Here is a 25,528-nt window from a genome sequence, read left to right as displayed (position 1 = left end):
TGAAAATGTTCTGTTTACTATCAGTTCCGACAATTCAAGGAATTTTGTCACCCGCAGGTGGTTTCCCTTACTTGCATATTCCGTCCTCGGAGTCTTCTAAACCGAATCTCTCATCAAAGGTAAGCTGAATCCTCATATTGCTCGCTGCCACCAGTCTCCACACCATCACCATGTTCCTGGGGTAAGTATGAGGGAAATTCGGGCTATGGATTGTCCCCTCTCCAGATACCATGATCACCTTCTCTTGATGGGATTCCTGCACTCCTAAAAGAGAAAAACAAAAAACAAATGAAGGCAGGCTTTGCAACTGAAAATAACGATAATAATCCATTTGATTTTTAAGCACCTTTCAAAACTCTCAAGGTCACTTTACAATCACAGGATATGTTTTTCGGTATGTGGGTGAGTAGCGGCAGCCACACGCGCCAGCGTTCACTCAACCCGGAAGTAACTCGGATAGAAAGCTAGCTCGCTAATAGATAGCTAATACAGTAAAGTCTGGTTATATCGATATCGGATATATCGATAGTCCCGGTTATATCGATACTATTTCTATGCACGCACTGAGAAAATTACATGCAAACAGGGTCGGATATATCGATAGTCCCGGTTATATCGATATTTTTTCGGACTCCCTTGAATATCAATATAACGAGACTTCACTGTATATAGCTAGCTAGGCCTTCACTCAACACGGAAGTAACTCGGATAGAAAGCTACAGTAAAGTCTCGTTATATCGATAGTACTGCTTATTACGCTACTATTTCTATGAACGCAAGGAGAAAATTTACATGCCGCAGGATCGGATATAGCGATAGTCCGGTTATAGCGATATTTTTTCAGACTCCCGAGAATATCGATATAACGAGACTTTACTGTATCTTGCTAAGAGACAGCTAATCGATAGCTAAGTAACTCGGATAGAAAGCTAGCTAGCTAATAGATAGCGAACAGATAGCTAGCTAGGCCTTCACTCAACCCGGAAGTAACTCAGATAGAAAGCTAGATAGCGAAGAGACAGCTTGTAAATAGCTAAGTAACTCGGATAGAAAGCTCGCTAGCTAATAGATAGTTAACACATAGCTAGCTAGGCCTTCACTCAACCCGGAAGAAACTCAGATAGAAAGCTAGCTAGCGAAGAGACAGCTAATAGATAGCTAAGTAACTCTGAGAGAAAGCTAGTGCTTGCAGAGTTGTTTTGAGGAACAATGTTGACTATATATTAGATTTGAATATAATCCCACCTGAATTCTAATTAATCATAAAGTGGACATCTGTGGTTGACAAGAGTAATTTAGCCAAACCAACGGTTCATTTATTGCACGTGGCATTGACGTGATGTCATCATTAGTGGACGTCTCCATGAAATGAGGCGATCAAAAAGACTCGCCTCATTTCCCCAAAATATTTTGACTTCCTCCCATACCACTTTTTTGGAGATGATGGAAAGCTGTGGAGCACCATATGTACTTCCATAAACAATACTATGTAGGTCATGTCATCCCTTTTGGTTCTCACGCCATACAGACTAAGGTCACAATTAATACATAACGTGAACAATGACACCCCCCCCCCCAAAAAAAAAAATGGATTCCACCCAAAAATCCAGACTGAGCATTAAGACCAAAAGATTGAACCTAGATTTGAAAATGTTATTTCAACATCAAATATTTACCGTATTTTCCGGTGTATAAGGTGCACCGTAGTATAAGGTGCACCCCAAATGAATGGTGTATTTTCAAACTTTTTCCACATACAGTGATACCTCAGTTTATGAACTCTTTAGCTAACGAAAAGCAGCTAGCAGGAGACAGTGTGAGTGAGGGTATTATCGCCGAGAAAGCACGGCAACTTCACTAGGACATCATCAAGAGCCAACTACATCAACGACCATCACAAAAGTAAATAAAACGACTTTATTATACAGTACAGTTTATTACTTTCATTACAATACTATAGCACATACAGTAAAGTCTCGTTATATCGATATCGGATATATCGATAGTCCCGGTTATATCTATACTATTTCTATGCACGCACGGAGAAAATTACATGCAAACAGGGTCGGATATATCGATAGTCCCGGTTATATCGATATTTTTTCGGACTCCCTTGAATATCGATATAACGAGACTTTACTGTATATTATACATCAAATAAGCTATATTTGTGTAGTTTTAAGGCTTATTTTGTAGAAAATTATGTTTTATGGGGACCTGGGAACGGATTATTCTCATTTTAATGGTTTCTTATGGTAAATAAATGTTCAGAAGATGAACCTTTCGCATTACACACACTTTCTGGGAACAAATTAAGTTTGTAAGGTGAATACACTGAATACACCGTATTTTCCAGTGTATAAGGCGCACCCCCCAATGAATGGTGTATTTTCAAACTTTTTCCAGATATATTTTTCCTGCAGCTCCTGTATTTTGTTTTTCTATTTCTTTCTTTAATTTCATCACTTTGCTGCTGTGAAATGTAAATGTCTCCACTGTGAGACTAATAAAGGTAAATCCAATTCAATAAGGCGCACCAGAGTATAGGTGTAGTTTTAAGGCATAGAAAATTATGTTTTATGGGGACCTGGGAACGGATTATTCTCATTTTAATGGTTTCTTATGGTAAATTCAATTAAATGAAAAAAAGTTATCCATAAATAATATTGAAATGTATAAAAGTTTTCCAAATATATGGCAAACCACATTAAAAGGCACTACAGTAGAGGTTCCCAATCAAAAACGGTGCTGGCATATTCATGCCGCTCTCCTCCTTGATGAATGTCGTGGCCTAAAATGTTGAAAAACAATCCGTATCCGTTCCTCATGATGATGATTCATGATCCTCTTTAGTCGAGTGCCATCTTGGATTTCTTTGAAAGTTATCAAATGATCAATATCTCAATTTCCAGAAGGAACTTTCAGGAAAATGTGAACAATCCGGAATTCCGGGAACATCCGGGGGACTTTTATCTCTTTCTGAGCAAATTGCAACGTGCTAGCACTAGCGGCCTACTCATGTGGTCCTCACTGCGGAGACCATGTGACCCAATGCATTTGATAGGAAAGTCTTTCCGATTCAAATAAATCACTAATATAATAATAATCATCATCATCATCATCATCATCATCATAAAAATCATAATAATAATACATTTCATTTATAAGCGCCTTTCAAAACTGTCAAGGTCACTTTACAGTCACAGGATACGTTTTTTTTTCCTGTGAGTGAGCAGCGGCAACCACACGCGCCAGCGTTCACTCAACCCGGAAGGAACTCAAATAGCTAGCTAGCGAGTAGATAGCTAATAGATAGACAGCTAGCTATATAGCTCATAGATAGGCAGCTAGATAGATAGCTACCCAGGCAGATAGCAAATAGATAGCCAGCTATATAGCTAATAGATAGCCAGCTAGATAGCTATATAGCCAGCATTATAGCCAATGGATAGCAAATAGCAGCAGCACCCACACGCGCCACCAACCCGGAAGCAACTCAAATAGATACAAAGCTAGCTAGCTAGCTAATAGATAGCTATTAAACAGCTGATAGCAAGCTAGCCAGCTAGGTAGCGAATAGATCGTCATCTAGGTAGCCAACTAGATAGCCAGCTAGATAGCTATAAAATAAAATAAATCCAAATAATTGTAATCATTTAGATGTATTTTGTTGTAAATTAGTAGGTAGGTATGTAACTCTCAAGGTCACTTTACAGTTACAGGATAAGTTTTTCCTGTGGGTGAGCAGTGGCAGCCACACGTCTTCAACTTGGAAGTAACTCAAATAGATAGAAAGCGAGCTACATATACAGTGATACCGTGTGTGTAAGGCGAAACGTTCGTCTTCCAAACATGTATTTCCTGTAAGAAACCATTAAAGCCAAGACAAACCCATCAATTTGTGAACCTCCCAAGCCGGAAACATTTCAGTAAACACCGTCCCCTTTCGTTACCATGTGCTACGAGAATGAAGATAAGACCACCGCTAAGAGTATGGTGTGGCGGGACAAGTGTGTGCTGAATCGACACGCTTGCGTTTTAATTGGATAGAGTGCAAAGAAAAGGAAGGAGATTATGCAGTGTGTTCCCATACATGCGTGTTTGCCCTGCAGGAGGTATTGCTCTGCCCAATGTGACTTTGGTATCTTTATGAAAGAGTCTTTTCATTGCAAGTCTTTTTTTGTGTTGTTTTTGTTGGGCGCTGTGTGATGCGACGGCATCTCACTTGGCAGGCGACCAATCCCACATGAAAGTATCGAAGTCAATCCAATGTATTTTTTTCACCATTCAAGTTTACATACTTTTTTTTTAAGTACAGTGATACCTTGGCTTACGAACTTAATTGGTTCCCAGACAGTGTTTAAGGCGAAAAGTGTGTATCCCAAAATTTAATTTCCCATTGGAGACCATTAAAATGAGAATAATGTGTTCCCAGGTCCCCATAAAACATAATTTTCTAATTTTCTAAGCCTTAAGACTACACAAAATAGACCTTATTTTATGTATAATAAATGTGCTATGCTACTGTAATTAAAGAAATAAACTGTACTGTATAATAAAGTCGTTTTATTTACCTTTGTGATGGTCGTTGATGGCTTGATGGAATGGAGTGGCCACTTTTATCAGCATAAAGCACTTATAATAAGAATACATTTCATTTCTTAGCGCCTTTCAAAACTCTCCAGGACACTTTACAGTCACACTTGATGAGGAACGTAACCTTCTTCTTTCACCATCTTGAGGAATGATCCCTTGTAGGTGCTTTCTTTGTGATAATTTTATCTAGTTCCTCATCATTTGTGTTCTGTTTAGCAATCTGGGTTGATAACTTTTTGCATCAAGTGTACAGATGGCTTGTGCGGGTTGTTTGTGGAGCCTGATTGATGGGATATTTTAACCTTGCAGTTTGCAGTCTGCCTTCGAATTATCAAAGTTGAAAATCTCACTTTCGTCTGCCTGTCTCTTTAATGTTTAAACCACCTCCCCTCTTCACTGCTGCGTTCTTGACCAATCACATGGCTTTAAAGGACAACCGACGTCACTTTTTTGTTTCTTAACTGACATCGGAAAAACTTGTTATAGCATCTAAAATACCCAAAACACGCAGTGTGATATTTTTATTCAAATGCAAAACGCCAATAAAAATGACTTAAAGTGTCCAAAATCTGCAAAAAAAATGAGCTGCGAATTGGGCATTTTCAGAAAGTCTCGCCCCCAGTTTGTGACGTCACTGCAAGACGTCTTGCATAACTGGAGAATCAAAACAATGGCTTCAGATTTGGATAATATGCTTTCTTGTTACACATCCAGTTAAGAATATGATTCAAATAGTTCTGAAGAGGAAAGCATACATGTTTGCAGTCGATTAAAGAAGGCCTTCCCTGTCATTTTGAGGCAACATTGAGGGGAAATTTCTCACCGAAAAAAAGGCACAAAATGGCGACCTCCTGTGGCCACCTCCGTTTCCACAGGCTGATAAATTCCTTATATAGAGCTTGGACGCCCTCTTCTGGCGGCTTTTGGGTGCAACACGAGGTCCCCAGACCAAACATTACAGCAAAATACATTGACGTGATGGAAGGACTGCTACAATGCGTCTTTTTTTCAGTCAGGGGCGTTCCTTTAGTGACGTCACGTACGGACTCGTCACCAACTCAAAAACAAGACTTCCTGAATATTCAGCGCGAGTCTTAAAACATAAAATATAGCTATATGCGGTGGAATCTTATTAAAATACGCTCTGGAGAAGTCATTTGAAGCCATTTTACAAATTATGGACACAACTTGTCCACGAAGACTGGGGGCGAGGAATAGAGGACAAAAACAGTCGGCTGCCATTTTGTTGTTAGAAGAACGGCCTCGTTCACGAATGACACATCACTCATTGAGGCAGCTCCGCCTTCGAAAAAAGTTCGTATGCCAAGGTAAAATTTTCATAAATGTAACGTTCGTAAACCGAAAAGTTCGTAAGCCGAGGGGTTCGTAAACCGAGGTATCACTGTATAATATATACAGTAAAGTCTCGTTATATCGATATTCAAGGGAGTCCGAAAAAATATCGATATAACCGGGACTATCGATATATCCGACCCTGTTTGCATGTAATTTTCTCCGTGCGTGCATAGAAATAGTATCGATATAACCGGGACTATCGATATATCCGATATCGATATAACGAGACTTTACTGTAATAATATATAATAATCATGGACTCTTGTATTGTAAATAGCACCGCCGCCATGATACATGATACAAGATGAAGTAAAAATTGACACATCTTCACATTTTCATCAACAAGAGGGTCTTTTCACTGAAGTACTTCATCATGGGTACGTACCATGTGATTTGCAAATGACCTCACCTCTGGGGTCTTTTTAAGATCAGAGGCACAGCCGTTCCTCCTGGGAGGAGGGGGCCGCAGGGGGGGGCGGAATTACCTCAAACATGACTTTTCTCTGACCTACTTCCACCCCCACCCCCCCATCCCTCACCGTGAGGAAAGTGGAGGCGGCTATTAAAGCAGGAAGTCAATGCGGATGAATAGGTTGGCGTACAGTGTGGCCATTGTCCTTTGTTCGCACCTTCCATTCACATTCACGATCGTTGAACATTAACCTTTTCCACTGGAGCGCCCATATGTGCTTGCAATGGGGGACGGGGGGGGGGGGGGGGGGTTTCTAGGGACCCCCGCCCACCGTAACATGGACATGAATGAATTCGGTTGGGTAGGTTGCTAAACAGTGCTATGATTGAAAACAGCCAATGACCTCAAATAGATGTTTGATGACGCCCGTCCCTTTCCTACTTGAAGCTGGGCGGTCATCGGGTGAACACAAATGAAAGACTACCTTTTCCACCGTCAACAAAAGTGGCTACTAATTACCTTCGTTTAGCCCTTTTTTTTTTTTTTAACCGAAGTGCGAACCAAAACAGAGTTATATTTTAAAGCTCAATTTAAAGGACAACCGACGCCTTCGGACAAGTTGTGTCCATAATTTATACAATCACTTTAAATGACTTCCACTGAGCGTATTTTACAAAGATTCCACGGCATATAGCTCTATTTTACGCTTTAAGACTAACGCTTAACATTCGGGAAGTCTTGTTTTCGAGTTGGTGACGATTCCTGATGTGACGTCACGGAGGGAACGCACCTGACTGAGAAAGCGACACACAATGCATTTTGGGTACTTTGTTTGGTCTGAAAACATGGCGAAATTCGAAGGAAAACACATGAATAACGCGACAGTGAAACGTTGTGTGTTGCACCAAGACTACTATTTGATACTAGTTGACACAAATTCCCAGCAGACAAATCAGCCCATTTCCAACGGAGCTTGGGCGCCATCTTGTGCATTTTCTAGGACGCTACATTGGAGTCCAGACGCCTCAAAATGACACTGAAGGACTTCTTTAATCGATTGCAAACATTTATGCTTTCCTCTTCAGAACTATTTGAATCATATTCATAACTGGATGAGTAACAAGAAAGCATATTCTCCAAATCTGAAGCCATTGTTTTGATTCTAGAGCATGGCAAGACGTCACGAACATGGGGGTGGGACCTTCTGAAATTGGCCATTTCCGAGGCCATTTTGAAGTACAGTAAAGTCTCGTTATACCAATATTCAAGGGAGTCTGAAAAAATATCGATATAACCGGGACTATCGATATATCCGATATCGATATAACGAGACTTTACTGTAGTCTTGGGACACTTTAAGTCATTTTTATTGGTGTTTTGCATTTGACTAAAAATATCAGCCTGCGTGTTTTGGGTATTTTAGATGCTATAAAACGTTTTTTCTGATGTCAGTTAGGAAACAAAAAAATGCTGTCGGTTGTCCTTTAAACCGACACCGGCTGTCCAAAATACAATGCAATACATACATATATATTGATATAGCGCTTTAACAACAGCTGAAGCCGCAACAAAGCGCTTAACATCGACAACTATCATATACAGGAAATAAAGCAGTCATAAAGATAGTAGAAAGCACCAGGGAGTAAAACTAAGATCAAGTCAGAACTTGATGAAACTACACAAAATATACCTTATATTTTGTGTAGTTTTAAGGCTTATTTAGTAGAAAATGATGTTTTATGGGGACCTGGGAACGGATTATTCTCATTTTAATGGTTTCTTATGGGAAATAAATGTTCGGCAGACGAACTTTTCGCCTTACACACACTTTCTGGGAACCAATTAAGTTCGTGAGCTGAGGTATCACCGTACTTGATTTTTGGGGGGAGAAATAGCACCGAGCGGAGTTCCTCAAGGAAGTGTTTGAGGTTCATGAAGATTTACATAGTTTTTTTTTTTACATTTTACAATGCGAGGCCATTTTGTGGAAGCCATAACAACTACTAACGACACAACTATCAACAAAGGATGAATTCACTTTTTTTCATGATTAGTTCAAAATTGAATGCCAACATCTGTTACCTGTTAGCAGTCCCGCAGGTGCAGTGAATTCCTAGACCCTGCTTAGCTCATATTTATGGCTTTAAAGCTTAGTTTGAGTCCTTTGCCCGTACATGGCTGCAAACGCACGGTGGGAATCTTTGGTAGCAACAAGTATTGATAATGGGGCATGTGCGTGCGACGCAGTTGTGCAGTGACGTCTTCTGCTAGGCATCTTACAGGGACCGTCGGAATCTAACCAAGTAGCGGACAAATATACTGTAAAGCAGTGGCGGACCGTCGAGGCCTGCAAAGCCTTCTCTGCTGGCCTAGAAATATTTGAAACTCGGATTGACGTTAGTTATATTTTTGTCCATTAATTCTTATTAAATACAGTAAAGTCTCGTTATATTGATATCGGATATATCGATAGTCCCGGTTATATCGATACTATTTCTATGCACGCACTGAGAAAATTACATGCAAACAGGGTTGGATATATCGATAGTCCCGGTTATATCGATATTTTTTCGGGCTCCCTTGAATATTGATATAACGAGACTTTACTGTAATTGCAAATTGTCTTTCAGCTCCCTTTCATTACTTTGTCCGTGTTGCGCTGCTTCCAGATGTGTTTTCATATTTAAGCATTGAACCAATAACATTTCAGCATCATTTGTTAGCAGTGTCCGAAATCAACCTACACAATCAGTTCTGTAGGCTCTGGAGCATAAAAATGAATGGCGATGAAACAGTTTGTTTCACCAATCAGAGTTCGAGTTGGCAAATCAAGGCCTGCTCAAAGGCGCTGGCAACGTGATTGGCTAGTTTATGATTCACTCGTCACTAGCCAATAGTAGTACAGTGGCTCGGCTGACGAACGCCTTGGCTAACGAACTTTTCGGCTTCCGAACGTTAAATTCGCGAGAATTTAATCTTAGCACACGAACAATTTTTCGGGATACACACGGAGCGCCACAATGAGTGATGTGTCGTTCGCGATATATTTTGTGTAGTTTTAAGGCTTAGAAAATTGAGACCTGGGAACTGATTATTCTCACTTTAATGGTTTCCTATGGGAAATTAATGTTTGGGATACACACTTTTCGCCTTATACACTGTCTGGGAACCAATTAAGTTCGTAAGCCAAGGTATCACTGTATATACAGTAACCACGAGTGATAAATACATACTGGCCAGACCTAGCACACTGTATGAGTAGCGAGCTGCATTAGCAAATAAATATTGTCGATTTATTGGCAGTTTTGTCAACCCACAATGGCTGAAGGAAGAGAAGAAATAGATTTGGTCGGAGATTTACTATTAAAGCCATTTTCATGACGGACCTTTTCAAGAAAAAAAATGAACATAATTATTTTCTGGCTAATGGCACCCTCTAGTGGACTTGTAGTTAATCACACCACACTTTTTTTCAGTCGAGATTGCTTCAGAAGTAGCACTACTGAAGGCTTAGTGATGAAATCCACGGCCCGCTACTGAACAACTTCATTTTTTTAATGACGATCTCACATAACACGATCCACAAAGTCCCAATATCGATTCCTTGAATTAAAGAGAAAATTGGACATTTTGCTAGAAAATGTACGTTTTTACAAATTCTAATGCCAATTAGTTTTTATCAATAGACCCACAAAAAAGTTTTTTTAAAAAGCATTTTCGAAAAGACAGCGGAAGGTGGCTATTAAGAGGTAATTTGATCATGCAATTTTTACTTAGCAACCACACATTTTCGTTGCCGTGTCTATCATGACAGATCCACCAAAAAAAAAAGTATGTCAAGAAAAGACAAAAAAAACTTCCCCTTTGGTTTAAAGCAGCCAATTCTAAATTTAAAATCTGCCCCCCAGCGCTATTTTCACTGAGCAACAAATTTGGCTAGCATAACAAAAATGAGTAGACCCACAAAAAAAAAAAAAAGTCCCCGCAAGTCAACCACTTCAGTTATAATGCACTCTTTATGGATCAAATTTTATTTTGTGCCACTTTTTTTGCACATACACACAGTTATAGGCTTTTTGTTTTACGTCTTTCCTACAGTGAGCATCGTTGAACCTGTTGGAACATATTAATTTTATTTAAAGCTCCAATGAACACACATGCAATAAATCCTTGCATAAGCGCTGCAGCTGCACCATGTTAATGGCAATGACTGCACACACAAACACACACACACACACATTCCTGTTTCAATGGTTTTGTGAGGTCCGGATAGCTACAGAAAATGAGTGAGGACCACCGTTGCTGATAAGTTTACAGACAAAGTAGTGTTACATTTGAACACGAAATGTAACGCCATTTCCCATTTCAACTTCTTTAAAAACAAAGAAATAAAAAGTGTACTTGAAATAACAGCAGCAGTGAGGACTTTTAATGGGTACATTCAAAGTCCTCACCTCTTTAGTGAATTTGGTTAAAATATTGTTTTACTTTTTGTGGTATGAATGTTTCCTCTCATTAAACACACATACACACACATTGAGTAAAAAGTGTGTGTGTCCAAGTGAAATGAAAATACACACCAAAAAAAATCATTTTGGGTGAATTTGTGAGGACCTCTCTGAAACTTCCACAGATGCATATACAGTGAGACCTCAACTTACGAACTTAATTGGTTCCAGGACAGAGTGTGTAAGGCGAAAAGTGTGCATCTCAAAAAAAATACCATAGGAAACCATTAAAATGGGAATAATCCGTTCCCGGGTTTCCATGAAATATACTTTTCGACTAAATAAGCCTTAGAAATACACACAACATACCTTATTCTATGTGTAATAAATGTGCTATTGTATTGTAATGAAAGAAATACACTGCATTGTATCATAAAGTCACTTTATTTACATTTGTGATGCTCATTGATGGCTTGATGGAATGGCGTTGAAGGTCGAAGGTCAAATGGAATTGCTGTTTAGAAAGAGAGGCTCATTACATGAGAACTGTAATTAAAGAAATAAACTGTGCTGTAAAATAAAGTTTTATTGACCTTTTTGATGGTCGTTGATGGCTTATGGAATTGAGAGTCACCTTCCATATGTTCGGTCGTGTGCTTCCGCCGAAGATCACCGTGGTGGGTGTGTATTATGAAAATAGTGCTTATTATAAGGTTTCATTTTCAGAAATTTGAAGTTTGTAAGACGAAAAGTTTGTAAGTTGAGGTCTCACTGTATAGAAGCCTTTAGAATGGAAAAATGTATGAGGACCGGCCAAAAGGTCCTCACTACGTATGGTATAACATGTTAGTGGTCCTCACAAGACTAGTCATACAAACACAGCAATATGCATTTTCTCCCAACACCCACCGGGTTCCGACTAGTCCCTGGAGGGGGTGGGGGGGGGGGGGGGGTGAAATTCACTACCGTAGACTTTCTCCTTCCTTTTGCTGCTCAAGTTGCAAAAAAGCGCCACACACCCAAGTGATTTGTGCGAGGCACTCATTAGTGCCAACACTTGTTTTGTGGCATCCGGCCACGGGGAAGATTGAGTGTCAGCTGGAATTTGGTGTTTGGCTGAATGAAGATGTGGAATGGCATTCTGACTTCTGTATGAAGATTTCACTTTGAATAAAATATCTCGTTATCTTTAAAGGACAACCGACGCCTCCGGACAAGTTGTGTCCATAATTTGTAAAATCACTTCAAATGACTTCTACTGAGCGTATTTTACGAAGATTCCACCGCGTATAGCTATAATTTATGACTGGCGCTGAATATTCAGGAAGTCTTGTTTTTGAGTTGATGACTATGCCTGACGTGACGTCACGGAAGGAACGCCCCTGACCGAGAAAACGACACACAATGCATTTTGGGTACTTTTTTTCGAATGAAAACACTGTGTTGATGGCGAAATTAGAAGGAAAACACATAAATAACGCAATGGTGAATCGTTGTGTGTTGCATCAAGACTACTATTTGATACAAGTTGACACAAATTCCCAGCAGACACATCAGCCCATTTTCAACAGAGCTTTGGGCACCATCTTGTGCATTTTCAGAGACACTACATTGGAGTCCTGGCGCCTCGAATTGACACTGAAGGACTTCTTTAATCGATTGCAAACATGTATGCTTTCCTCTTCAGAACTCTTTGAATCGTATTCATAACTGGATGAGTAACAAAAAAGCATCTTCTCCAAATCTGAAGTTTTGATTCTAGAGCAAAGCAAAGACGTCCTGACGTGACGTCACGAACAAGGGGGTGGCACTTTCTGAAACTCGGCATCTCCGAGGTCATTTTTAAGTCGTTTTGGGACACTTTAACACATTTTTATTGGTGTTTTCCATTGGATTAAAAATAACAGCCTTTTTTTGGGGTATTTTAGATGCTATAAAACGTTTTTCTGATGTCAGTTAGGAAACAAAAAAATGGTGTTGGTTGTCCTTTAAACAAAATTTCAATAAAACCCATATTGGTTTATATAGCGCCATAACAACCGCTGAAGCTGAAACAAACCGCTAACATGGAAAAACAGGGAAATGCTGCCCCCTTGTGGAAAAAAAGACATTGCCAGAGGCCGTGGCCAGCGCTTTATCGGCGCCTAAGCATGAAAAAACAAAACCTGAACAAATTCGGGATGGCGCTCGACGTCATATTTTCAATTCCTAAATACATTCGTGAATGGGAGTGAATGATTAAAATAAAAGAATAAATTAAAAGATACATTAAAAAAAAAGCGGTCATTTGGCCATTTAATACTAAAAGGAAATTTCCAAGTGACGGGAACGACCCGGAGACGTTTCTACGGAGACCAAATTGCTCCTTTCGCTTGAAACAGCTGCCAATCGGGTTCGCTTTGAAGTCGCATCTGTAAGCGGTGGCAGAAATTTTTAGCCGTCGGATTTGTGGCTTGGCTGCTCTGGAAGCGGCCTCAACCATTAGAATGCGGAGTAGGGAGGAAAAATAGGCCAAGTTGTGCTGAGAGGCTGATTGCAGGCCACTTTGCACAAGTCCTACAATGCGTGGGCAACTTTAAAGGACAACCGACATCACTTTTTTGTTTCCTAACTGACATCAGAAAAACGTTTTTATAGCATCTAAAATAGCCAAAACACGCAGGCTGATATTTTTAGTCAAATGCAAAACACCCCAATAAAATGTGTCCCAAAACTGCCACAAAATGAGCTCGGAACTGGGGATATTCAGTAAGTCCCGCCCCCTTGTTCGTGACGTCACGCCAGGATACTCCTTCACAAACTGCCTTGCTCCAGAATCAAAACAATGGCTTCAGAGAGTTCAGATTGGGAAAAAGATCTTTACCTCAGTTTACGAACGCTTTAGCTCACGAACTTTTTTGCCTTACGAACATTAAATTAGCGAGAATATAATCTTGGAAATAGTTTTCAGCGGACGAACCAAATCACAGCGCCACAGTGGCTGGCGGACTAGTTTTCCACACCCCGTTCCTTTGAGTGCAGACGTGGTTTGTTATCGAGTGGAGTACTTTTGCTATTATGGGACCGAAAAAGACCCCACCACAGGCTAGTGTTAAGCCGAAAAGGACACAAAAGAAAATTACGGTCGAGCCGAAGAAGGAGATCATCAAAAAACACGAACAAGGTGTGCTTTTGTGTGACTTAGCGTCCCAGTACCAGTATGCTAAGTCGACCATTGCTACGTCTGCCGAAGCGTGTTTCTGTGTTGTCTAAGCAACGGTCTCAGGCAATAGAAGAGGTTGAAAAACTTCTGTTGATTTGGATTAATGAAAAGCAGCTAGCAGGGGACATTGTGAGTGAGAGTATTATCGTAGTGAAAGCACGGCAACTTCACTCTGATATCATCAAGAGGCAATGACATCAACGACCATCACAAAGGTAAATAAAATGAATGTATTATGCTAGACAGTTTTTTTTTTTCATTACAATACAATATCACATTTATTATACATAAAATAAGGTATATTTTGTGTACTTTTAAGGATTAGAAAGTAGAAAAGTATGTTTTATGGAGACCTGGGAACGGATTATTCTCATTTTAATGGTTTCCTATGGGAAATTATTTTTTGGGATACACACTTTTCACCTTACACACTCTGTCTGGGAACCAATTAAGTTCGTAAGCAAAGGTATCACTGTATATACTAACCATGAATGATAAATGCATACTGACCAGAGCTAGCACACTGTATGAGTAGCGAGCTGAATTAGCAAATAAATAGTGTTGATTTATTGACATTTTTGGTCAACCCACAATGGCAGAAGGAAGAGAACAGATTCTTTTCATTTTAATGGTTTCCTATGGGAAATTAATGTTTGGAATACACACTTTTCACCCTTACACACACTTTCTGGGAACCAATTAAGTTCGTAAGCCAAGTTATCACAGTACTTGATATCTTAAAATCACACAAATATAGCCCTCCTCCCCCATTTCCGCCCACCCCAAAATAAATCATTGTAAGAAATCAACACATTTAACCCTTTCAGGGAGAGACGCTACGACAATGGTCGCCTTATTATCGTGTTATGGGGGCGGACATGAAAGGCTTAAAACCTGAGTCCCCATTCGTCTCATCATTATATTCTGATTAATATTAATTTTGTGGACTGAAGTGAGTTATTATAATAATTATAATCCGAATAAGAATCAGAAAGCCCTTTTTTTTTAGTAGTCCCACAATGGGGACTTTTGCAAGTAGGCAAATGTTATTTTATGCGGGATCGCTACCTGCTCTCAACTGAAAGTGACGTCAAAGTGCCTCCGGGCGGCCATTAAAAACGTCATGTGACTAAACTCAGAAAACAGGAGAAGCTTTATGTTTGCAATTGGGGCCCTTGGACGCTTTGATGTCAATCAAAGTGTCCCCCCCCCCCCTCCTCCTTACACACACACACACAAACCTCAGTTATCCAGATATGTTCTAGTTTTGGTCAATACCCCCAAAGGAAGTCAAAAAAATCATCAGTAAAGGGCGGAATCCGAAAACCTTTAAAGGACATAATTTGTAAAATCACTTCAAATGACTTCTACTGACCATATTTTATCAAGATTCCATCACATGTAGATATATTTTACGTTTTAAGACTCACGCTGAATATTCAGGAAGTCCGTCCGTACGTGACGTCACTGAAGGAACGCCTCTGATCGAGAAAGCGACACACAATGCATTTTGGGGTTCTTTGTTTGGTCTGAAAACATCGTGTTGATGGTGAAATTTGAAGGAAAACACATAAATAACGCGATGGTGAATCGTTGTGTGTTGCATCAAGACTACTATTTGATACTAGTTGACACAAATTCCCAGCAGACAAATCAGCCCATTTCCAACAGAGCTTGGGCGCCATCTTGTGCATTTTCTGGGACAAAACATTTCAGTCCAGATTCCATTGACGGCTCATGTAAATATGTGAGGACTCCTTTAATGGATTGCAAACATGTATGCTTTCCTCTTCAGAACTATTTGAATCATATTCATAACTGGATGAGTAACAAGAAAGCATCTTCTCCGAATCTGAAGCCATTGTTTTGATTCTAGAGCAAGGCGAAGATGTCGTAGGCGTGACGTCACGAAAAAGGGGCGGGACCTTCTCAAACCGGCCACTTCCGGTTTAATTTGAAGTCGTTTTTAGACACTTTAAGTCATTTTTATTGGTGTTTTGCTTTTGACGCAAAATATCAGCCTGCGTGTTTTGGGTATTTTAGATGCTATAAAACGTTTTTCTGATGTCAGTTAGGAAATAAACAAATGGTGTCGGTTGTCCTTTAAGGCTTATTTAGTAGAAATTAATGTTTTATGGGGACCATAGCACATTTATTGTACATAAAAAAAATTATGTGTAGTTTTAAGGCTTAAAAATTAGAAAGTTCAAAATTATGTTTTATGGCACAGGTGTCAAAGTCAAGGCCCGCGGGCCAAATCCGGCCCGCCACATCATTTTTTTTCGGCCCGCGAAAGCAAATCAAACTTGTTAAATTCCATGATGATTGCTAAAATCTGAGCCAAAATATCATATTTTTGGATGTCAACCACAATAAAAGTCATTATTCTTGACTTCAGATTTGAAAACGAGTTATTCCTTAATTTGCTGTGTGCTCTATATGTAATATTTGAAGGGATTTAAACATTCTAATGGCTTCCCCAAATTCAGAACGGCCCTCGAGAGGAAACCATAACTCCAATGCGGCCCGCGGCAAAAAACGACTTTGACACCCCTGTTTTATGGGGGCCTGGAAACGGATTATTCTCATTTTTAATGGTTTCTTATGGGAAATTAATGTTTAGAAGACACACTTTTAGCCTTACACACACTTTCTGGGAACCAATTAAGTTCATAAGCTGAGGTATGACTGTATTCTGTGTGTCCTGGAATTTGAGTAAAAAAAATGACAAAAACCCTGGCACTGGAGTGGACACCTTTTTTTTTTTTTACACGTCATCTGGCAGTGAATGAGCTAAAAGCGCTACCGGTGAGCGTGAAAACGGTGTTGAGCTTCATTGTCTTGACTCTTCTTCTCTTCTCAACTTTCTCCTTGCAGCTGTCTGGAAAACGAGAACGTTTGATGGAGCTGCGCCAGCGTCCAAGACTCGCTTTGTCAAAGTCCATCTTTCACTTTGCGCTCCTTTCAGCCAAAGCGCACACCTGTTGACAGCCACGTTTTTAAAAAGGCCCCCGATTCACATTCTTTTTTGATTTCAACATGGTTGGAGGCGTCATTCATGTCTCGCTGCTGATGGATTTTGTCAGGAGGATGCTTGACGTGTTCCCACTCGCCACGCGCTGACATTTTATTGAACGTTTATTTGGCGCTTAGCAAATGACTGCGTTACAGTCACTCTGTAAAAATAGCGTATTAATAAGTACGATGCGGCAGGTGAACGACGATGCTTTATTTGCGCAGAAAATAATAACCATAATAAAAATAATTATAATACATTTCATTTAGAAGCGCCTTTCAAAACTCTCAAGGTCACTTTACAGTCACAGGATAAATGTTTCTGTGGGTGAGCAGTGGCAGCCACACGCGCCAGCCTTCTTTTCACTCAACCTGGAAGTAACTCAAATAGGTAGAAAGCTAGCCAGCTATGAGATAGCTTGCCAATAGCTAGCTAACAGACAGCTAATAGCTAGCTAATAGTTAGCCAGATAGCTAATAGATAGCAAATAGGTAGCTAGTTAGCTATCTAAAATAACATGCATTGTTGGCTAATAGCTACCTAATAGTTAGCTACCCAGCCAGATAGCTAATAGATAGCAAATAGGTAGCTAGTTAGCTAATAGCTAGCTAATAGTTAGCTACCCAGCCAGATAGCTAATAGATAGCAAATAGGTAGCTAGCTAGCTAAACCAACATGTATTGCATTGTATTTTGGTTAGCCGACCCCATTTCAAGCTCATATAACTCCAGAAAACCAACCCTAGAAAGCTAGCCAGCTATTAGATAGCTTGCTAATAACCAGCTATTAGATATCTTGCTAGATAGCTATCTAAGACAACATGTATTTTTGGCTAATAGCTAATAGTTAGCTACCCAGCCAGATAGCTAATAGATAGCAAATAGATAGCTAGCTAGCTAGATAGCTAGCTAAACCAACATGTATTGCATTGTATTTTGGTTAGCCGACCCCATTTCAAGCTCATATAACTCCAGAAAACCAACCCTAGAAAGCTAGCCAGCTATTAGATAGCTTGCTAATAACCAGCTATTAGATATCTTGCTACATAGCTATCTAAGACAACATGTATTTTTGGCTAATAGCTAGCTAATAGCTAATAGTTAGCTACCCAGCCAGATAGCAAATAGATAGATAGCTAGCTAAACCAACATGTATTGCATTGTATTTTGGTTAGCCGACCCCATTTCAAGCTCATATAACTCCAGAAAACCAACCGTAGAAAGCTAGCCAGCTATTAGATAGCTTGCTAATAACCAGCTATTAGATAGCTTGCTAATAGCTAGCCGATAGCTAGCTAATAGCAAACAGATAGCCTATAGCTAGCTAACAGCCAGCTAATAGCTCGCTAATAGTTAGCTACCCAGCCAGATAGCTAATAGATAGCAAATAGGTAGCTAGATAGCTAGCTAAACCAAGATGTATTGCTTTGTATTTTGGTTAGCCGACCCCATTTCAAGCTCATATAACTCCAGAAAACCAACCCAATGATAGAATTTGATTAATTATTGATTAATTATTCACATTTATTAGAATTAGAATGATAGAATTTGCAAATTTCCCCATTAAAGGCTTAATAATAATAACAATAATAATAATAATAATAATAATAATAATAATAATAATAATAATAATACATTTAATTTCTAAGCGCCTTTCAAAACTCAAGGTCACTTTACAGTCACGGGATATGTCTTTTTGTGGGTGAGCAGCGGCAGCCACATGCGCCAGCGTTTACTCAACCCGGAAGTAACTCAAAGAGATAGAATAGATTTTTGTTTATTTGTGTATTAAAATTATGTTTATTTGATTTTTTTTTTTTTGTACCTGCAGGAGCGTCTGCTGCTGTCAGTGCTTCCCCACCCTGTTGCCATGGAGATGAAGGTGGATATCAACGGCAAACTGAAGTGTCTGTGTAGGCTCTCAGTCGTACAGCAGTGGTCCATCGAGGAAAAGGTTTCTATAGCTGTCATCCGTACTTCTTTGAAGGTGTCGGACCTTTCGCTCCTCATCCGAAAAGCTTCGTCAGCGAACTTAAGTTGTGCTGGTAACCCTGGCCCTACATCCCTAATGGACAGAGGTGGACCCCTGCTCTGATAGGTCCCTGCTCTAAGGTTGAGGGAGCAGTGGCCCACTCCCTGAAGCCAATCTGATTACTTCTATTGATCTATCTCTGGCTGAAATGAGGTGACATCAGAGCCAGGGAACCTGCGAGCATGGATCTATCGAAGCAAAGGTCCGGCACAGGGACCTATCAGAGCAGAGGTCCGGCACAGCTATAGAAACAGCTATGAAACCTGTCCATTAGAAATATAAGGCTATGGTTACCAGCATAACTTTAGTTCGCTGACGAAGCTTCTCGGATGAGGAGCGAAACATCCCTTGTGACTGTATTGTGCTAAGCTTGCGATTTCCAGGCAGTCGTACTGTGTTAATATTTTAATTTATAAGCATTAAAAAAGATCATTTGAATACTCATGAAAAGGGTATGTGTTTAGTAGTGATCAATCATTTCCTGAGTGGGGATACAGCAAAGATGCTCCTGAAATTAATCGATCTTACGTTTGATCAATTCTACATATTCATCATTATATTGTCGTGTTATTACAATGGCGACGTTATTGATTGTTCAACCGAAGTGCCAGATTGAATCCTTCACACGTGATTCATGCTTCACAGCTGGTCTATTAGTTCCACTCCAGGGTGTGTCTGATTATCTTCCAATCACATCATTTGCACCAATGAATCGCTTTTTCAAACTTGTTCGTGATGTGTGACGCATGACTGACTTGGTCGAATGCGACACGCCTTTATCGGATCTCTCTTGTGCATCGTCGAGAAATACGCTTTAGTGCCATGTTGGGAAGAAACCCTTCTAAGTAAATACATTTCTGTTTGTAAAATGGAAAATTGTAAAAAAAAAAAATGGGGACGAGAACCACTAAAAAGGAACAGTAATGGAGTATACGCTGTATACACGTTAGCATGTCTTCTTAGCCATGCTAATGAAACAGTATTTTATGCCAGAGGAAACTGCGGGCCAGCTACAGCAAAATTCAAAGACAATATGTCGACACGTTTGTTTCAAACACAGTGGTGTCTTCAGAGTGGCAAAACCTATTATTTATCCAAGAGGAGAATTCAAGTCTTCTGCAACAAAGTGGAGATTATGGGCACTCAAGTTTCAGTGACAGAATTTGCAGCAAAATGGAGATTATGGGCACTCAAGTTTCAGTGACAGAATTTGCAGCAAAATGGAGATTATGGGTACTCAAATCTCAGTGACAGAATCTGCAGCAAAATGGAGATTGTGGGGACTCAAATCTCAGTGACAGAATCTGCAGCAAAGTGGAGATAATGGGCACTCAAATTTCAGTGACAGAATCTGCAGCAAAATGGAGATTATGGAGACGCTAGTCTCAGTGACGGAATCTGCAGCAAAATGGAGATTATGGGCACTCAAATTTCAGTGACAGAATCTGCAGCAAAATAGAGATTATGGGTACTCAAATCTCAGTGACAGAATCTGCAGCAAAATAGAGGTTATGGGTACTCAAATCTCAGTGACAGAATCTGCAGGAAAATGGAGATTATGGGCATTCAGGTTTCAGTGACAGAATCTGCAGCAAAATGGAGATTATGGAGACGCTAGTCTCAGTGATGGAATCTGCAGCAAAATGGAGATTATGGGCACTCAAATTTCAGTGACAGAATCTGCAGCAAAATGGAGATTATGGGCACTCAAATCTCAGTGACAGAATCTGCAGCAAAATGGAGATTATGGGCACTCGGGTCTCAGTGACAGAATCTGCAGCAAAATGGAGATTATGGACACTCAGGTCTCAGTGACAGAATCTTCAGCAAAATGGAGATTATGGGCACTCAGGTCTCAGTGACAGAATCTGCAGCAAAATGGAGATTATGGAGACGCTAGTCTCAGTGATGGAATCTGCAGCAAAATGGAGATTATGGGCACTCAAATTTCAGTGACAGAATCTGCAGCAAAATGGAGATTATGGGCACTCAAATCTCAGTGACAGAATCTGCAGCAAAATGGAGATTATGGGCACTCAGGTCTCAGTGACAGAATCTGCAGCAAAATGGAGATTATGGACACTCAGGTCTCAGTGACAGAATCTTCAGCAAAATGGAGATTATGGGCACTCAGGTCTCAGTGACAGAATCTGCAGCAAAATGGAGATTATGGGCATTCAAATTTCAGTCACAGAATCTGCAGCAAAATGGAGATTATGGAGACTCAAGTCTCAGTGACAGAATCTGCGGCAAATTAGAGATTATGGATACTCAAATTTTAGTGACAGAATCTGCAACGAAGTGGAGATTATGGGTACTCAAATCTCAGTGACAGAATCTGCAGCAAAATAGAGGTTATGGGCACTCAGGTCTCAGTGACGGAATCTGCAGCAAAATGGAGATTATGGGTACTCGGGTCTCAGTGACAGAATCTGCAGCAAAATAGAGATTATGGGTACTCAAATTTCAGTGACAGAATCTGCAGCAAAATAGAGATTATGGGTACTCAAATTTCAGTGACAGAATCTGCAGAAAAATGGATATTGTGGGGACTCAGATCTCATTGCCAGAATCTGCGGCAAATTAGAGATTATGGATACTCAAATTTTAGTGACAGAATCTGCAACGAAGTGGAGATTATGGGTATTCAAATTCCAGTGACAGAATCAACTCAACCCATCAAATGAATCGTTCACAGCAAAAAAAGCCACAGAGCTCTACAACTAAGAAACTACTTGATTATTGCTAGAAATATATTGTAACTTGTTCAAAGTATTCAAATTTACATGTGAAATTGTGTTCAAAAAATTATGCAATGAAATACAGTGATACCTTGGTTTACGAATTTAATTGGTTCCCAGACAGTGTGTAAGGCGAAAAGTGTGTATCCCAAAAATTAAGTTCCCATTGGAAACCATTAAAATGAGAATAATCCGTTCCCAGGTCCCCATAAAACATAATTTTCTACTTTCTAATTTTCTAAGCCTTAAAACAACACAAAATATACCTTATTTTATGTACAGTAAAGTCTCGTTATATCGATATCGGATATATCGATAGTCCCGGTTATATCGATACTATTTCTATGCACGCACGGAGAAAATTACATGCAAACAGGGTCGGATATATCGATAGTCCCGGTTTTTTCGATATTTTTTCAGACTCCCTTGAATATCGATATAACGAGACTTTACTGTATAATAAATGTCATATGGTGTTATAATAAAAGAAAAAAAATGTACTGTATAATAAAGTTGTTTTATTTACCTTTTGATGGTCGTTGATGGCTTGATGAAATGGAGTGGCCGGTTTCCGCAGCATTAAACACTTGATGAGGAACGTAACCTTCTACTTTCACCATCTTAAGGAATGATCCCTTGTAGGTGCTTTCTCTGCCATAATTTTACCTAGTTCCTCATCAATTGTGTTGTGTTTAGCTCGGTTGATAGTTTTTGCATCAAGTACAGATGGCTTGTGCGGGTTATTTGTGGAGCCTGATTGATGGGATTTTTAACCTTGCAGTCTGCACTCTGCCTTTGAACTATGAAAGTTGAAACAAGTCCATATTTCACTGTTTTCTATCCATTTTGTTACCCTCTCTCTGTCGTCTGCCTCTCTCTTTAATGTTAAAACCACCTCCCATCACTGCTGCGTTCTTGACCAATCCCGTGGCTTTAACCGACGACTGGGGGCGGGGAATAGAGGACCAAAACAAGCCATTTTCTTGTTAGGAGAACGGGCTCGTTCGCGAACGACGCATCACTCATTGTGGCAGCTCTGTGTGTATCACAAAAAATAGTTTGTATGCCAAGATAACATTTTCATACATTTACCGTTCGTAAACCGAAAAGTTCGTAAACCAAGGGGTTCGTAAACCGAAGTATCACTGTATTACACACGCATATGGATTTTTTTTCTCAGTAAGAAAGGAAAAAAATGGAGCCGTTAGTAAAGTCACAGTGTCTCGCAAGTTGACAAGTATGGGAAAGAGTCACATTTTCATCCAAATGAGAGACTGTGGGCCTACTTTAGTAAATTAGACACTGTGAAGTTTATGCATCCGCTGTAATTACCTTGGAAGGGATTCAAAAAGCGATTGTCAGTTCATTGAAGTCCTCTCTGGGTCACCCAAACCATTGACTGGCATGCTAAGCTAACTAACATCAAGTACAGTGATATCTTGGTTTACAAACCCTTTGGCTTAGGAACTTTTCGGTTTACAAACTTTAAATATATGAACATTTTACGTTTGCATACGAACTTTTTTCGGGATACACACGGAGCTATCTCAATGAGTGATGTGTCGTTCGCGAACGAGCCTGTTCTTCGAACAACAAAATGGCAGCCGACTGTTTTTGTCCTCTATTCCCCGCCCCCAATCGTCGTGATTGGTCAATAACCCAGCAGTGAGGGGGGTGGTTTAAACATTAAAGAGACAGGCAGACGACAGTAAGAGAGTTTCAACTTTGATAGTTCAAAGACAGTGTAGACTGCAAGGTTAAAATATATATCCCTCCACAAATAACCCGCGCAAGCCATCTGTACACTTGATGCAAAAAAGCTATCAACCCAGCTAAACAGAACACAATGAATGAGGAACTAGATAAAATTATAGCAGAGAAAGCACCTAGAAGGTATCATTCCTCAAGATGGTGAAAGAAGAAGGTTACGTTCCTCATCAAGTGTTTAATGCTGATGAAACCGGCCACTCCATTCCATCAAGCCATCGACCATCACAAAGGTAAATAAAACGACTTTGTTATATAGTACAGTTTATTTCTTTAATTATAATACCATAGCACATATATTATACATAAAATAAGGCATATTGTGTGTCATTTTAAGGCTTAGAAAATTTGAAAGTAGAAAATTATGTTTTATGGACACCTGGGAACGGATTATTCTCATTTTAATGGTTTCCTATGGAAAATTATTTTTTGGGATACACACGTTTCGCCTTACACACTCTTATCTGGGAACCAATTAAGTTCCTAAGCCAAGGTATCACTGTATATACTAACCATGAATGATAAATGCATACTGGCCAGAGCTAGCACACTGTATGAGTAGCGAGCTGAATTAGCAAATAAATAATGTTGATTTATTGGTAGTTTTGTCAACCCACAATGGCAGAAGGAGGAGAACAGATTCTTCTAATTTCAATGGTTTCCTATGGGAAATTATTTTTTGGGATACACATTACACATACTTTCTTTCACGCAAACTAAATGAACGCACTTTGTGGGAGACCCACTAAAGCTTCATCAAATCACCCCAACTGTCTGCCCTTTTTTTTTTTTTCAAACACTTTCCAGGACCTTCTTTCCCACACGGATTTGTCATACAAGCTCTTTAGTACAAAACCATCTGCGCACATTAGCGGGGTCTCGCTTTCATAGTAAAAACTGAAGTGAGATTTGATTAAAAGCAGGCTGCCGCACATCCGGATGAGACGACGTACACATAATACGAGCTAACAGTTCATGTGGGCCATTGTAATGTATACTCCCACCCACGGGGGTCGGGGGGGGGGGGGTTGGAGGGTTCCCAAGTTGTGGAGGCATAGCCATCCCTCCGTGAAAACAACTTGGGGGAAGCCTTACATTCTTTAAATAGCCAATAAGATCGGGTTACGGAGGGTCGGGGGGGCATGTATCGCCAATCGCCATGTGTCGGCTGACATCATCCACTACTGGGACAGGTGTATTGTTTATCTACGTAACGTTCTTGTCATCTATCAAGTGAAGCTTGGAGATGATTGATGGTCTGTTTTTAGAAGTATATATATTTTTTTTTAATTCAAAACAGAAATTTTGGACAAAGCTTTAAAGGACAACCGAAACCTGCCCGGACAAGTTGTGTCCATCATTTGTAAAATCGCTTCAAATGACTTCTACTGAGTGCATTTTAGAAAGATTCCATCGCATATAGCGATATTTCACGTTTTAAGACTCGCGCTGAATATTCAGGAAGTCTTGTTTTCGAGTCGATGACGATGCCTGACGTGACGTCACGGAGGGAACGCCCCTGACCGAGAAAGCGATACACAATGCATTTTGGGTACTTTTTTTTCATCTGAAAACACCGTCTTGCTGGCGAAATTAGAAGGAAAACTACATAAATAACGCGATGGTGAATCGTTGTGTGTCGCAGCCAATTGCGATAATATGCATAAAGAAGGTGTAAGTTGACACAAATTCCCAGCAGACAAATCAGTCCATTTCCAACGGAGCTTGAGCGCCATCTTGCGCATTTTCTGGGACGCTACATTGGAGTCCAGATGGCTTGAATTGATACGGAAGGACTTCCTTAATCGATTGCAAACATTTATGCTTTCCTCTTCAGAACTGTTTGAAACATATTCATAACTGGATGAGTAACAAGAAAGCATCTTCTCCGAATCTGAAGCCATTGTTTTGATTCTGGAGCAAGGCAGTTTGTGTAGGAGTATCCTGTCGTATTATGAC

At 39.9% G+C, this 25,528-nt stretch overlaps 1 protein-coding gene across 2 annotated transcripts in view; it reads right to left on the bottom strand.

Moving 5' to 3' along the window:
* Positions 1–25,528, bottom strand: part of pdgfc (platelet derived growth factor c) — a 56,703-nt gene that overhangs the window by 16,834 nt on the left and 14,341 nt on the right. For both annotated transcript variants that reach the window (XM_088991115.1, XM_088991116.1), the window contains exon 2: positions 72–264. In XM_088991115.1, the coding sequence (XP_088847241.1) occupies positions 72–264 (193 nt within the window). The remainder of the gene's footprint in view (positions 1–71; positions 265–25,528) is intronic.

The sequence above is a fragment of the Hippocampus bargibanti genome, linkage group LG02 (assembly GCF_051943395.1).
Source record: "Hippocampus bargibanti isolate YZ-2025 linkage group LG02, ASM5194339v1, whole genome shotgun sequence".
In the NCBI taxonomy this organism is placed as follows: Eukaryota; Metazoa; Chordata; class Actinopteri; order Syngnathiformes; family Syngnathidae; genus Hippocampus; species Hippocampus bargibanti.
Note: the sequence above shows the minus strand (reverse complement) of the source record. Positions and strands in the feature narration are given on the sequence as shown.